The sequence below is a fragment of the Trichechus manatus genome, unplaced genomic scaffold (assembly GCF_000243295.1).
Source record: "Trichechus manatus latirostris isolate Lorelei unplaced genomic scaffold, TriManLat1.0 scaffold00128, whole genome shotgun sequence".
In the NCBI taxonomy this organism is placed as follows: domain Eukaryota; kingdom Metazoa; phylum Chordata; class Mammalia; order Sirenia; family Trichechidae; genus Trichechus; species Trichechus manatus.
In genome coordinates this window covers 7,830,826-7,847,389 of record NW_004444064.1, presented here as the reverse complement: position 1 = coordinate 7,847,389, position 16,564 = coordinate 7,830,826, and the positions used below count along the sequence as shown (strand labels likewise).

The following is a 16,564-nucleotide window of genomic DNA, read 5'->3' as shown; positions in this document are numbered from 1 at the left end:
GCGCGCTGGGGCGGGCGGTGCGGGGCCCGGCCCGGGGGTTTACCTGCCTGTGGAATGTGCAGAGCGGGGTCGGATCCTGACTCCGGGTTGCGATCCGCTCCGGAAACTGCGCAGCACCGGAAGCCAGGGGGGCGGTGGCGGAGCATTGTGGGAGCTGTAGTTCGCGGGCGGCCGGGGCCGGGGATACGAGAGCGGGCGGCGTGGACCCGGCGCTGGAACGGGCCTGGGGAGAGGGCGGCGTGGACCCGGCGCTGGAACGGGCCTGGGGAGAGGGCGGCGTGGACCCGGCAGTGGGCGGTGTGGACTGGGGCGCGAGCTGGGGAGCGGACGGCGTGGACGGAACGCGGGCCGCTTGGACGGGCGCGTGGGTGGCAGTCATCCCCAGGTCCCCGCGAGAAGCAGCGGGTCGGATTCTGGTCGCAGGGGGCGTCGGGCGGCTGCGCGTCGCTCGCACCCGCGTGGCTTGTCCCGGGCCCCGCGTTCCCGGACGGCGGCAGCGATGCCGATGCGCAGAAGTTCGCATGGCCTCTCGCATCTCTCCTTTGATGACTGTGTGTAGCCTTAATGTTTTTTATGAGCTGGTGGATGGAAGAAGGGGTCGGATTTTTCTCCAAAGCGGATCTGTGATTTCCTGTCCAGTCTAGAATGTCCGGTGGGCGGCTGCCGGAGCACGGTGTCTGTATTCCATTTAATACACACGAATACTTTCCTAAACGCCAAGCGTCTAGCCCCCGCAAGGCCTGGTGAGGCCCAGCACCTTGCTGGTGAGTGAAGGCTGGGGCTGGAGTCCAGGCGGAGTGGGCTCCTGAAATCCACACCTTGTGTTACTGCTCCCTCCCCACCTCGCAAGCCCTGCTGGTGGCCCTCTTGACCCCCTCCCTCAAATGGACGTGGAATCACAAACTGCTAGAAATAGGAGGCCCCTCGAGAGCTTTCTGTCTACTCCTGGCATCTGGGAGTCAGAGAAGCAACCTGTCTTGTTAATTTCTGCCTAGCAAAAGCTCCCGTTAACAAAGCCGAAAGAGAGATGATAAGCTGGGGAGAAATAATGGGAAATTGATACCACGCAGGGCTCAGTTCGCTCACATACGGAAAGCTCTTATGAACCAATAAGAAAAAGATAACCCAACAGAAAAATGAGCAAGTCAATGAACAGTTTGCAGAAAAGAAAATACGTGGGCTTTTAAGCACATGGAAAGCAATTCAGTTATACTATAATCAGCAAAAACATGACCCAGATCATTTTAATCAAATGAACAAAGATCAAAAAGTTTAATAGCATTATTTAAAGAAGAGGCTGTCAGGAAACAAGCTCTCTTGTCTTTGCTGGTAGGAAAATCGAAATTCCAAATGCACATACCCTTGAGTACAGCAATTCCAGGTGCAGGACTTCATCCTACAGACACTTTCGTGGAATGGCTTATGTAGAAGGTTCGTTTGGGTTTTTTCCCTAGTTGCTGGTGAGTCAACTCCAAATCACGGAGACCCCATGTGTGTCAGAGTAGAACTGTGCTGCAAAGGGTTTCTAATGGCTGATTTTTCAGAAGTGAATCACCAGGCCTTTCTTGAGAGATGCCTCTGGGTGGACTCGAACCGCCAACCTTTCGGTTAGCAGCCTAGCACTTAAGGATTTGTGCCACCCAGGGGACTCCTTGTATAAAGCATAAACAGCCATTGAGAGGGAAAAATGGATGCATGTGGGTGCATGCGTAGGTGGGAATGCTCTGCAGGTGAAGAGGGCATGGGGGGTGTTGAGAGCTAGGGCGCATTCCTCCCCCTTCCTGAGTGTTCAATGGCTTCCCAGATGCCCTTGCACTAAGTCTGAACCATAGCCTTCAGGATGTTTCTAGATCATCTCACCTGTCCATCCTCACCTCTGCCCTGCTCATATGCTGCCCAGCCATGACATCCCCACCTCCCTGCAACCTTTCTCTTCCCCAGGCATGTTCTCAGATCCTCAGCATGTGCTGAACATCTTCCAGGTTCCCCATGACCAGGTTCATCATTTGAGTCTTAGACCAACTGTGCCCCTGTTCCCCTGAGAGCTAATGTAGACCCCTCCCCAACTACCCCCTTTTAGTGACATCACTCACGATTCTAACCTGCCCAGATGGCTGGTTCTCTGGGCCTCTGTGTGCTATTTAGTACTGGTGTGCCTGAACAAAAGCGGGTTGTTTATAGAAAAAAGTGACAGGTCACAGCAAGACTGAAACCTGTGAAAACAGACAAAGGGCCTCAACCCACCTAAAGCCATTTCTCACATCAATACACCCAGCACTGGGCTGGGATTCATACTCATAACCATCATTACGTCTTCAAAAGAATTCAGTGTGTTCAGTATATTCCTTCGATGAAGGCTGTATCTATGAAGGCTGGAAATAATACCTTTTAAGGCAGATTTATATCCAAAGTTCTAAAGTTAAAAATGTTTTAGGACTTAAAGTGTCAAATTTTTGTCATTAACAACTAATGCAATGTAGAATCTTTGACTGAATCCTAGACAGAAAAAACAAAACAATAAAGCGTGTTATTGAGACAATTGAAGAAATCTGTACAGGGACTGATACTGCGTAAGAGTATTGCATCAATGTTAAATTTCCCAAGCATAATTGTATTGAATGTATGAGAGGAGGTTGCCATAGTTCTTGGGAAATGCATTCTGAAGAATTTAGGGTGAAATGTCAGAATCTCTCCAAACAACGATAGATAGATAGATAGGGAGAAGGCAAATGTAGCAATACTGGGGAATTTAGCTGAAAGGTATATGGGTTATTCTATACATTTGAAACTTTATTTTTTTAAGTTTGAGGGGTAACTTAAAAAAACACAGAGCATCCATTATTATCAGCAACTATTCCCATGAATGTTATAGGAAGAGACTAGCTGTGGCATTAAGATGTTACCACTTCCCCGTGCAGCCCCATGACTTGGGCGATGCACTGCTCTCAGACCTGAGGTCTGGCCTGTCTTAGGCCTGTACAGGTAGTCCCCGAATTAGGAAGGGGTTCCGTTTTGATGACTCCGTTGTAAGTCGGTTCTGACATAAATCAAATACTTTTTTTTTTTTTAGTTTTCATTATTATTGCCTTTTATTATCAGTATCTTTATAAATCTGATCTTTGAACATCTGCGAGTGAACATCTGAGAATGATAACATCAGCAAATTATTCACTGCAATATTTTATGTAGTACATGTTACTAACAATACCTGATACCCATTGCCATCGAGTTGATTCCGACTCATAGCAACCCTATAGAGGAGAAGAACTGCCCCATAGGGTTTCCAAGGCTGTAAATCTTTATGGAAGAAGACTGCCACATCTTTCTTCCGTGGAGCAGCTGGCGGGTTCAAACTAACGACCTTTTGGTTAGCAGCCAAGCGCTTAACCACTGCACCACCAGAGCTCTTCATTAGTAATGGTAAGATGTACAAAACACCAAAAAAAAAAAAAAAAAACAGATGGTCTTATATGCGGTTCGCCATAATTTGGATACATCATAAGTCAAGAACTACCTGTACTTTCCAACTAACCTGTCTCATTGGTTCTAGTTTTTTTTTTTTAATTTAAATATAAAACTCCTTTAGTACAAGACATTATGGACATACATACCCTCAGTCACTTCTCTACCCCGTCTCTAGCTTTTTAAGAAGTCCTGCTAATTTTTCCCATGCAGATAAAAAGAGAAGTCTAATTCAGCAAATAATTTAATACCTACTATGTGCAAAACTTTGAATCTCACTCTATGTTATTCTCACCCACAATAGGCAGCATTAAATTTCAAGTTCAGAAAAGACCACATAAGGCCATAAGCCCTTGGCCTCTCCATTTGGCAAAAGGCCGTAGAGACTCCTGGCTCTGTAAGGATTCACCAGTTAGACAGCCTGTGCTCAGATGCTGGTTCTGCTATTTATCAGCTGCGTGGCCTTGGGTGAGTTACTTAACCTTTCTGTGCCTCAGCTTCCTAATCTGCAAATTTGCTGTAGATCATAACTTAAGGGATTGTTTCGAAGAGTCCATGAGTCACTACATATAAAGCCCTTTGAAAAATTCCTGGCACAGAGTAAGTCTTCAACTAATGTTAGCTATTATTAATGTTCACCGCTTGTCTGTCAGTTTGTTGTACTGTGGTGGCTTGTGTGTTGCTATGATGTTGGAAGATATGCCACTGGTATTTCAAATACCAGCCGGATCATCCAGGGTGGACGAGTTTCAACAGCACTTCCAGACTAAGGGTAGGAAGAAAGGCCTGGCAACCCACTTCCAAAAATCAGCCAGTGTATACCGTATGGATCACAACAGAATACTGTCTGATACAGTGCTTGGAAGATGAGCCCCTAGGCTGGAAGTCACTCAAAATACACAGCAGCTGCAACAATGGACTCAGGCATACAAAGATGATGAAGATGATGTGGGCCTGGGCAGCATTTTGTTCTGATTGACGTACACGGGGTTGCCACAAGTCTGAGCCAACTTGATGGCAACTAACAGCAGCAACAACATTATTAATGTGACCTCAAGTCTTTCTCTAGCTTTTGTACAAAACACCAAGGAGCCCAAGGCACCTAAGCATTCAACTCTGATTTGTAAATATCAATGGTGTCAGTATCACCAGTAGTTTTGAGGGTGTGTCATGTGCAGGGCACAACATGGCAGTATCCGTTGTGGAAAGTTTTGGTTCAGAGCCATGGTCAATGTCTGAAAGCGGATGCTTCTAGGTCACCACTGGGGAGGAGGGTCTATCTTCCACGACTCTCTCCAGAGAGAGCACTTTGCTAAGTCATGCATCCAGTACGTAGCCCTCCATGAGCAACCTGCACTTCCTTTTTTAGAAATTATTGATTGGCGTATGCATGCAGCACCCTGCCTTTTCAGAAGGTGACTGAAGCCAAGATCAGCATATTTTCACGGACATCCCCTCCAGTGTCCTGTTCCGTCATCCCCCAGCACTGGGTCTTTGGCACATGGGGTGGGATGGGGGGCAACAAGGTTTCTGTGTGTGCTCATGGAAGGATTATCAGCTGACAGTGTTGCCCTACAGGGTGGGCTCTGTACTAAGCCTGAGGGATATGGGGGCTTGTAATCTAGCAGATGAGAGCAGAAAGTGAGTGATGCAGGGCACACAGACCGTGTGACAGGTGACAGTCAATGCCCTTGGAGGCACCCTGGCTCATCCTCGGTGGCTGAAGCCACTTCATGGAGAAGGCAGGGCTTGAGTTTCCCTAGATCATTAGAACAGTGAGTGGCAGGTGTGCTGGGGCCCAGGAGTGAACATTCCAGCATGCCCGCTGGTGGTTGAAGTGGATTGATTTGGCCAGTGTAGACTGGCAAAAGCACAGTGTTCACCTGGAGGTGACCAGCAGGAGAGCAGGTGAGGAAAGTGGGTGCAGTAGGACACGTGGACTTCCAGAACTCCTCAGTCCCCTCCAGAGTGTGGGCTCAGAATAGACCCACAGTCACACAGATGAAGCAACAGTTCAACCAACCCGGCCCCTAGACACCTCTGATTCCAAACGAGATGCATCTCCATCACCACCATGCCATATCCAGTCACAAGAGTGGAGAATCTGGACTCTGAGCCAGAAAGCATCAGCATCCTTCTGATGGCTGAGACCCTCGCCATAGGGGGCTCTTCCTCTAACATCTCAGCCCCCGAGTGACCGGGGAAAGGGAGGTGCACCTGACACCCTGCACCTAACACAGGAGTCAGGGCAGCTGGGAGGAAGGGTGAGGGTGTGGGGGCTAAGAGGGTGTTGTGGGCTGAATTGTCCCCCCAAGCAATACGTTGAAGTCCTAAACCCCAGTACTTGTTTGGGAATAGGGTCTTTGAAGATGGTATCAGCTAACACGAGGTCATACTGGAGGAGGGTGGACCCTAATCCAATGACTGGTGAGCTTATAAAAGAGAAGAGACAGAGAAGATGGCCGTGTGAGGGTGGAGGCAGGGATTGGCCAAAGATGGCCAGAAGCCACCAGTAGCTGAAAGAAGGCAAGGAAGGATGTTCCCCTAGACCCTTCAGAGACAGCATGGCCCTACTGACACCCTGAATTCAGACTCCCAGCCTCCAGAACTGTGAGGGAATAACTCGCTGTTGTTCTAAGCCACCCAGCCTGTGGGACTTTGTTACAGCAGCCCCAGGAAGCTAAGAGGAACTGGGGCTGTCTGGAAGTTTCCTCAGCATACCCCTTCTCTAAAACGTGTCCTCTGATACTTGGGCACCATGGAGGGAGTGGGAGGGGTTCAGAGGCAGCAGAAACCAGAAAACTGGTAACGGGGAGACAAGACACCTGATAGGGTTTGTAGAGGACACCTTTGTGCACCCCCTCAGACTCCACTGCACTCTGAGCCCAGTCACTGCAGTCAAGCCCCTCATGAGGGTGCAGACACCATGCCCACCCTGGTTGTTCCAGCCCCTCTTCTCCTTTGGCCCCTCTCAGCGGCTCACTCTGCACCCACCATGGGCCACCCCCTGGACAGGCATTTGACACCCAGACCACCCCTCTACCCCTAAGTGGACAGTGCTCCCCAGAAGGTCCCTGTGGGTCACACAGGGTCCCACAGCGGCCCATCGTAGGTAGCCAACCTGAACACCACCTTTGGGCTGGCTCCCCCTCCTGTTTCAGTCCCATAGCCCGCACTCCGGTGCCCTGGCATCCCTCCCCAAGTGTGCCACCCACACACCACCCTTGTCCCAGGCTTCACTGCCCGAGGAACCCAGGCTAAGGCAGACCCTAACTTGTAGCACCCACAATTCATGGTGACCCAAAGTCCCTGGAAACAGTGACTTTCTATACAAAACGCTTTTAACCCCATTGCCCTCAGTTGATTCCAACTCACGTGGACCCCGTGTGTTAAACAGAGTAGAACTGCTCCACAGGGTTTTCTTGGTTACAGAAGCAGATCGACAGGCCTTTCTTTCCTGCTGCCGCTGGGTGGGGTTTTACCGCCAACCTTTGGGTTGGTAGCCAAGTACAGTCATCCCTCAGTACCTGCGGGGGATTCATTCCAGGACCCCTGCGAATACCAAATCCCTTATAGAAAATGGCGCAGTATTTGCATATAACCTACGTAAGTAATCCTCTCGTATACTTTAAATCATCTCTACTTATAATACCTAATACCATGTAAATGCTATGTAAACAGTTGCTATACAGTACTGTATTGTTTAGGGAATAATGACGAGAGGCGAACAACGTTCAAACGAGTGCTGGAGAGACTAAAGATCCGTGAAATGGTGGCAGGCGGCAGAGTGTGCCTACATAGCGCTTCAGCCACGTGGATTCACTATAGTGCTCGCGTGCCCCAAATTCAAGTTTTGCTTTTTGGAACTTTTTTTTTTTTAACCTCGAATATTTTCAATCCACGGTTGGTTGAATGCGCGCATGCGGAACCCGCGGATACGGAGGGCGACATTTGCATCACCCAGGGACCCAGGCAAACAGGATGCCAAATGGCTTATAAATCCTCTAAGAGGAATGCTAGGAAAGAAGCCGTTTGGCAAGTGCTAAGCAAGGAAGAAGCAAAAATGAGCTAATGGCTCAGCTTTTCTTCCACACAGTTGACCGTGATGGGCGGTCACACGCAGTAACCTCGGAGGCATTTGGTAACAGAGACACTGCGAGAAGACTCGGGGGGTTCCAGAGCAGCACAGGACTCAGGGCAAAGACAGCTCAGTGCTTGGTGTTACATATGCATGTTTATTTCCTTAAAAGACGGTTCATGCTCCAGCCACATGGTCTCTGAGTGGACCCGTCCACAACCTAATTGCACCGATTTGGTGCAGGACCCTAACTTGATTTTAAAGTGCTACCCAGGAATACAATCATTGCAATGCAAATTTATCACCAAACTTGATCTTCAAGCCGTCACATATCTGGAAAACCTTTTTTTTTTCTTTTTTTTTTTTAAATGTAGGGTTGACATAACATTGAGGAAAAAAAATTACAAAGCTAAAATATAAATGGTGCGTTATTGACCCGTTGGTAGCTAAGCAAACTGGGCACTTTGCTGTACTTCTAATGCCTCCTCACACATAAAACAGGAATGCTAAGAAAATTTACCCAAAGGTCACCTGAGTTTGCTTTGCAGGACTCAACAGTGTCCTTATCACTGAGCTGGCTGCTTTGGTAATCACGTTGGACAGGTTTTGGGCAGTGGAGAGAGGGCCTGGCATTATGGCCTACACTGGCACTGAGATCAGCTCCCTATCTGGTAGAGATAAGTGTTCTGACTCCCAACCTCCATCAACGTATACTCTGAGGCCTCAAGACCTGAGGGCCTTAAGATTATTACCCAGAAGACACCTGCATTTGTTGGCAGCAAAGTAAATTCACCTTTCCCTTTCTGCTCAAGGAGAACATCCGTAACCCTTCTCTAGGTGGGCCAGTAAATCCCAATAAAAAACTGAGGCAAGCATGTAATTTGTAACTGGGCGACGGTGACTGGCCAAGTCAGGGAGGAATCAAGGGCTGGTGCTCAACTTAAACTTGATTTTAATAAAGTGCTCCTTCTAACCGCTTCTCCTCACAGTAGGTTTTCAACTGAAACAATGAGGTTGCTACTTTTGTTATTGCTACATTAAAATACACACACTTAAAAGTCCGTTTTCATCCACCACAAAGAAAGCAGGCGCATCTTTAAACAAAGCAATCATGACAGCGTTGCAAGCCCGTTAAAACCATCATGAGCACCTTTTCCTGGAGACACAGACACGTGGTACTGTTCATGAAGAATGGCTTTTAGAAGCCCATTCTACAAAAATCTCGTCAGGACACACACACAAAAGCCCTCAAGCCACTGAAGTCTATAGAAAAGGTAAGGGGAAAAAAGGCAATTCACAAATTAGTGTTTTGAATATTTGGTATATAGTCTTAACGGATGCTTCACTTCAATGACATTTACTTTAATATAAATACCCTACGCTATTAAACAACAAACCCGGGTAACAGCTTGGAAAAAAAACATTCACAGTATCCATGAAGCCCATGGAGCCCTGGCGCTACCCTGACGCTTCCGTAATGCGTGTGCCCATCTACCTGCTTGTTTTAATTTCCTGGGTAAACCCCTGACCCATTAGTGTTCTACATAACACAGCCACTAGATGGAGACAGCGCGCATCTAGAGAACGGGCTCCTGGCTCTTTCCGAAATGTATGTGGGGGGGGGTCTCTGTGTACCAAAGGGACACACCCAGGACCCACGAAGGTCCTTAACAGCACTCTCCACCTGTCTCGTCTTTAATTCACTTGCTTCACACACACGGGATAGATGCAGCCCAGTTACCACTTTCGAGGACCCTGATGAAGTTTCAAGCCACGGGGAAGCCGCAAAAGCAGAGCCCTTGAGGAAGGTTAAACCGTGAGCTCGCTGGGTTGGTGGTGACTGGTAATGGTTAAAAAACTGTTTTTTTTGTTTTGTTTTTTTTTTAGAGCACAAAAGCTCCATTTAAAACTTTGGTATCTTCACCCTTGAAAAAACTGAATCCATCTAAATTTCAAAAACAAACCAAAAAATCCAAAGTTGTATTGAAAACTTCTAATCAATGTTGGCCAGTCTTAGAATTAATGCTTGTATGTTGCAGGTTCTACCCACCACCTAAGTCACAGCACTAATACTTCAAGTAAAATCAAACATTAAAGTGACCACCCGTTCTAAACAGGCTAGTGGTTATTACTAACCTCCAGAGACTAACTTGGGATTAATATCTTTCGGAACTCCAGGCGCTAATTTACAATGATCAAAACTGGGATATAATCCTTGAAAACAAAGTATGGTGAAAAAGTCCTTTTAAAGTCACTGATAATTCCCAGAGCACCTACGAATTGTTAAGTGTGCATTTTAAACTTCATTTCTTAGTTTTCTGATCTCTCTCACAAGAAAGAAAAGAAAAAAAATTCTGTTAATTCTGTTTTTTTACAACGGTTTTTGCTCATCAATAGCTTGACTGCCCCTGAAATGTGTTTAATGATTAACAACCAACTAACATCGCACTCACTTGACCTCACATCCGTGACAAAAGTTTTTTCCTAACAGCCTTTTAAATCTTCTTGGAGGAAAGTGGATCTAATTAAACTGTCAAAACATTTCACCCCGATGATAGTTGCTCTTTAACAAACACGACCGTGGGAAGTGATCCATGCTACATAAATGGACTCATGTGAACTCTAGGAACCAGCCTAAGTAGAAAGTTGTGTACTAAGAAGGAAAGGATTTGAAAGATGCATTGGAATATTAAAAGTATGTGCCCAGCTTATCATGTTTTTCCCACTGGACAGCAAACAAAGGTGCCCCAAAATGCGTCGAGCACTGTTCCAAGTGGAATTCTGAAGAGTCACAGAAGGAACTGGATGAAGTGTGGCTCCTTTGTTATAAAACTTCAAAACACCAGAGACACAAAACAATTTCCTTTTTGACCCTAAAAGTACTTGTTTTGTCTACTTGTTTTGGCGATGTTTGACAAGTCGACCTTGGGCTAAAGAAAAACCATGTATGTGTAGTTAAAGCTGTTGGTTATTGCCCCTAACTTCATTCTGACAGGTTCGCTGGCACTCTTGCTTAGCAAGTATGCCAGAGAAGAAAAAATCCATGTGTTCACAGCTCTGTTGGTATTAGAGCTCTTGACACGATAGAGAAAAATATAAAAAATCACATAATAAGAATTTATATATATCTTCCATTTGCAAGTAGGCTCAAAGTAAACTTGGAAAAAGTGTTCAGCATAATATGCATAGGATATATTTCATAGTGGCATAATTTTTCAAGTTATATGGCTAATATCAAAGGCAAGTGTCTTCCTACATTTATCATAGTATTTCCATTCCTATTAGAATTTCTCTTATTTACTGATACTTCTGCCCACGTCCCACCACCCTGTATCAGGGCCAGCTGCACTTTTTACCCTGAGCAGCCAGTAACCAGAGATGACCCATCCATTCTGCTTACAGTGACAGCACAGAAGAGGGGTACCTCCTGTTTGTAATGAGTTCCCGCTGTGGACCCCAAATACCACTTGTTAGCGTGTAGACTGGGTAAAGTTGAGTCCCCCAAACCTGTCACCCCCACAGTCCAGGGGAGCACAACACGTAGTTCACGATGTCAATCTCCTCCTAATATTTAACCTCAGTGCTTAGACTGGCGCACAGCCTGAGCTATGGGGCTGTTGGGTCTTATCTGGCATCTGGTGGCAAATGAGGTTTTGTCAGTTCTCTCTGGGGGAAGCCTCCTGGCTGGAGACTTTACATAAAAATTATATGTATATAATTTTTTTTCCCCCTTTAAAAGACCAAGTTGTTGGAAAACACTGAGCCAGACAAAGCAGGGCCACCTGACCGCTCACTGGCACATATGCTTTGTCCTGGTGTGTTAATACGGGTTCATGGGAAGAAGGCTGCCGACCGTGAGCCCTACACACGGGGGTCCACGTGGGCGCCGTTCATGGTGCTCTTGCTTCTGTGTCTGGACAGCAGCTTCTTGTTCAGGATCCTGCTGAGGGTCATCCCCTTCCTCTTGGCCCCCTCCGGCTGCTGCAGAAACATCAGGTCATTGTGGGACTGGCTCATGCCCGGGTCTTTCTGCTGATGCCGCCGGCGGAAGAACAGCTTTGCGCCCTTCCTTAAAATTCCGCCTGGAAGAGGAAAGGCACAGAGGGCTGGTCAGGTGGGCAGTGGAAGCAACGCTGGAATGACTAGGCCAACTTCATAAAGGAAGCTTGAACAACTCTAATAAAAAGCCTGGTCACTTCCAGTGTCTTATTTGAGTGTGCTATCACTATTCACACTGGCAAAACCACAGGAACGGAGCCAGTTCAAAGAACTAGAGCACTCCAGAAGTGAGAAGATTATGAAAGGAGAAGTAGTAAGACTTGACTATATGACTACATTGGTATCTGTCATGGATTGAATTGTGTCCCCCCAAAATATCTGCCAACTTGGCTGGGTCATGATTCCCAGTATCGTACGCTTGTGTACCATTTTGTAATCTGATGTGATTTCCTTATGTGTTGTAAACTCTATCACTATGATCTAATAAGATGGATTAGCAGCAGTTATACTGATGAGGTCTACAAGATTAGCGTCTTAAGCCAATCTTTTTTGAGATACAAAAGAGAGAAGCGAGCAGAGACACATGGGGATCTCATACTACCAAGAAAGCAGTGCCAGGAGCAGAGCGTGTCCTTTGGACCTGAGGTTCCTGTGCTGAGAAGCTCCCAGACCAAGGGAAGACTAATGACAAGGACCTTCCTCCAGAGCCGACAGAGAGAGAAAGCATTCCCCTGGAGCTGATGCCCTGAATTTGGACTTGTAACCTGCTAGACTGTGAAAGAATAAACTTCTCCCTGGTAAAGCCATCCACTTGCGGTATTTCTGTTAGAGCAGCACTAGATGACTAAGACAGTATCCATTCCCACAGCAGGTACTGATACCACCAACTTCCCAGTCTAACCAGGCTGGGCGCCCTCTGCACCACCCACTTCCCTTCAGTAGGAAGCAGGTAAACAGCAGAGCTGGTCGTGTTAGTAAAACCAAATTAAGCTGCCCTGAGGACAATGGTATTCACTTTTTTAAGAGGGTTATTATTTGGTTTGGGAGGAATAATATTTTTTGTAACTCCAGATCTTGTTGCATTTATGTTAGGCTGAATCATAGGAAATTGCTGTTATTTGATCAGTTTTGACCTACAAAACCTCAATATCATATGGTTCAATCTATCTGTATGTGAGTATGTGATGTCACATAGTGGAATAGGAAATAGGAAAAAAAGCAGCAGCAACAATAATTTCAACAGCAACAATTCCGGAAAGATCAAGTGCAAACTAACACAGCGGCCGGAGAACCAGCCAAGCCAGTTGCCGTCAAGCTGATTCCAGCTCATGGCGACAGCACAGAGTAGAACTGTGCTCTGTAGGGTTATTGGTGGCTGATTTTTTGAAAGATTGCCAGGCCTTTCTTCTGAGGCACCTCTGGGTGGACTCAGACCTCCAACCTTTTGGTTAGAAGCCCAGCGCTGAACCCTTGAATTCCAAAGGTCCACTAACCAGCTTACTCTTTTACAAGTTGATTGTAGATCCTGATTTAACATCCTGTTAAGGGAGGCCCAGCCAAGGTGAGGGCGTAAATAGTTCAAGCTAGCCTGTGAAATTCACTACCCCTTGCATGAAAGTGTTAATGACTTTGCAAGAAAATAGGTCTGATCAGGTGAACAGGAGTTTTATAATTAATTTGGTAACTTATTCCTTCTTATGGTAGACATATCCAACAAATATTTTAGCAGCCATGACACACATATAGTCCTCCAAGCTTTCCTCCTTCAATGCAGAGGATAAAGAATATGAATTGGCTCTTTGATGCCAGCGACCGTGGCATCTGAGCCGTGAGAGAAGCCGAACCCAGAGCTGTCTATGAATCTTTGTGTAATCAACACTCATCACAGGAAAAAGCAGCATGCACCGGTTACCATAAGAATCCATTTATTAGACCTGACCTTGAGAATGGGCTTCCTCATCCTATTTATTCCACGCAGGTTAGGCAGTAGAAAGGAGAAGTGAAGAGTTCCGAGGAATGCGCAAAATTCAATCTGGTCAAAGCACCCAGAAAAAAGTTTTCACTTTCTCTTTAGTTGGAGCCCTGGAGGCACAGCAGTTAAGAGCGCGGCTGCTAACCAAAAGGTCGGCAGTTCAAATCCACCAGCTGCTCCATCGAAACCCTGTGGGGCAGTTCTACTCTGTCCTGTAGGGTCACTATGAGTTGGCATCGACTCAATGGCAACGGGTTTGGTTTTTTCGTTCTCTTGGGTTATAATCAAATAACCTATTATGCAGAATCATTAGGACATTTTGAATGGTTATCTAAAGTTTGGGGCCCGGTGCTGGGGCTGTAAGGATTTCTGGGGAGGGGATGAAAAGGAAGGGTAAGCATACATGTGTAAATGAGTTTACTCTTGTACAGGAGTCCCTGGGTGGTGCAAATGGTTGGAGGTTCGAATCCACCCAGAGGCGCCTTGGAGAAAGTCCTGGTGATCTACTTCCAAAAGATCAGCCACTGAAAACCCTATGGAGTGCTCAAGAGACAGAATGGGCCACATAAACCAGAGACTTCATCAGCCTGAGACCAGAAGAACTAGATGGTGCCTGGCGACCACCAAAGACCACCCTGACAGGGAACAGAACAGAAAGTCCCTGACGGAGCAGGAGAAAATTAGGGTGCAGAACTCAAATTCTAGTAAAAAGACCAGACTTAATGGTTTGATTGAGACTGGAGGGACCCTAGAAGACATGGCCCCCAGACTCTCTGTTAGCCCAAAACTAAAATCATTCCCAAGGCCAACTCTTCAGACAAATATTAGACTGGACTATGGGACATAAAATGATACTCATGAAGAGTGTGCTTCTTAGCTCAAGTAGATACATGAGACTAAATGAGGAGCTCCTGTCCGGAGGTGAGATGGGATGGCAGAGAGGGTCAGGGGCTGGTTGAATGACACGGGAAATCCGGGATAGAAAGGAGGCGTGTGCCGTCACAGAATAGGGAGAGCAACTAGGGTCACACAACGTGTATAAATTTTTGAATGAGAGACTGATTTGAATTGTAAACTTTCACTTAAAGCACAACAATAAAAAAAAGCAGCAGCAGCAGCAGCAAACCCTACGGAGCACGGTTCTACTCTGACACACATGGGGTCTTGTGAGTCAGAATCGACTCGATGGTAGCTGGTAAATAGGCCTTCCGTGCTAATCTGTTGGACGTAAAATCTCAGTTCCTTGAGCAATTCAACTCTCCGTAAAATGGAAAATCCCCAGTTACGTTAGGATGACTGGTGCAACCACCGCCTCCAGGACTTGACTTTCAAGTTTAGCAGATGGAGCAGCTGCAGGTGCCCTGTGGTTAATTACCCCACAACATCAAACGTCATCCGCTGAGGAAAAGGCCACTGTGCACAGTGACAGCGGACAAGGGGGGCTCCCATCTGTGGTGGCTATGAGCCTGGCCAGGTTACCTCAGGTTTGGGGGGTCCCAGGAGGTGTTTCTGGTCTTCGGACACCTAGCTCAAGTTCTGCTTTAGGTTAGCCTTGGAGTCCCCACAGGGTATATGAATGTTGGGATGCTCACGTTCAGAGTGGCGGAGAAGAAGGGAGGTCTAGCGGATCTATTAGATTAACCCGGATCGCTCTAATACCACTCCCCACCCTGATCTCTCCTGGGGGATGGAAGCCAGGGGAGGGGGGCAAACCAACCTACCCCCCTGTATGTAGTCAACTGGAGGTCTAGGACTTAGGACACCTGGGAGTAAGAGGTGACCTCCAGGAAGGTCAGTCTCCACAAGCCATTGCATGTGCACCTGTGCCCTGAAATTCTGTCAGGGGCTGGAGCCAGCATCCAACGTGTGAGGGGGATGGAGAGGGGAAGACATTGCAGCCCAGTATCATGAATTTGTATTTGACTTAAGATAGAGTTGAGAAACCCCTGCTGTGACTTTTTTTCCCTGTTTTTATTTTTTCTGTATGAACAGCCTGTTTTTTAATTTTTTTTTTATACTGTAATTTAGATGCAGGTTTACAGAACAAATAGTTTCTCATTAAACAGTTAGTACACATATTGTTTTATGACAATGGTTAACAACCCCATGACATGTCAACGCTCTCCCTTCTCGACCTTGGGTTCCGTATTACCAGCTTTCCTGTCCCCTCCTGCCTTCTCGTCCTTGCCCCTGGGCTGGTGTGCCCCATTAGTCTCGTTTTGTTTTATGGGCCTGTCTAATCTTTGGCTGAATGGTGAACCTCAGGAGTGACTTCATTACTGAGCTAAAAGGGTGTCCGGGGGCTATGCTCTTGGGGTTTCTCCAGTCTCTATCAGACGAGTAAGTCTGGTCTGTTTTTGTGAGTTAGAATTTTGTTCTACATTTTTCTCCAGCTCTGTCCAGGACCCTCTGTTGTGATCCCGGTCAGAGCAGTCAGTGGTGGTAGCCGGGCACCATCGAGCTGTACTGGACTCAGTCTGGTGGAGGCCTTGGTAGCTGTGGTCCATTAGTCCTTTGGACTCATCTTTTCCTTGTATCCTGTTCTCTTCATTCTCCCTTGCTCCCGAAGTGGTGAGACCAATGGAGTATCTTAGATGGCCGCTCACAGGCTTTTAAGACCCCAGACACTACTCACCAAGGTAGAAAGTAGAACATTTTCTTTATACACTGTGTTATGCCAATTGAGCTAGATGTTCCCCGAGACCATGGTCCCCACATCTGCTGTGATTTTCTGTTGTATCTTTAGAGCCCTGGGACGCCCCCTCAAAGAATTAGGGGCGGGATGGGCAGTAGAGTCATATTCTCAGCCCTGAAACTCTGTGCAATCACCCAGCGTCTCTTTAAATCTGCAGATGCCCAGGCTCCACCCCTGAAGAATCTGATTTCATTGGTCTGGGGAGAGGCCTGGACATTAGCATTTGAGAACCACTCGCCTAGGTCAGGTCAGGAGACCCCAGGTAGTGCAAACAATGACACACTTGGCTGCTAACAGAAAAGCAGGAGGTTCGAACCCACCCAAAGGTGCCTTGGAAGAAAGGGCTGGCCACCGACTT

At 46.9% G+C, this 16,564-nt stretch overlaps 1 protein-coding gene across 1 annotated transcript in view; it reads right to left on the bottom strand.

Moving 5' to 3' along the window:
- Nucleotides 1–11,401: 11,401 nt before the first annotated feature.
- C2CD2 (C2 calcium dependent domain containing 2) overlaps nucleotides 11,402–16,564 on the bottom strand; it is a 73,956-nt gene continuing 68,793 nt past the window's right edge. The window contains exon 14 of the mRNA XM_004384873.1: nucleotides 11,402–11,622. Coding sequence (XP_004384930.1) covers nucleotides 11,402–11,622 — 221 coding nt within the window. The remainder of the gene's footprint in view (nucleotides 11,623–16,564) is intronic.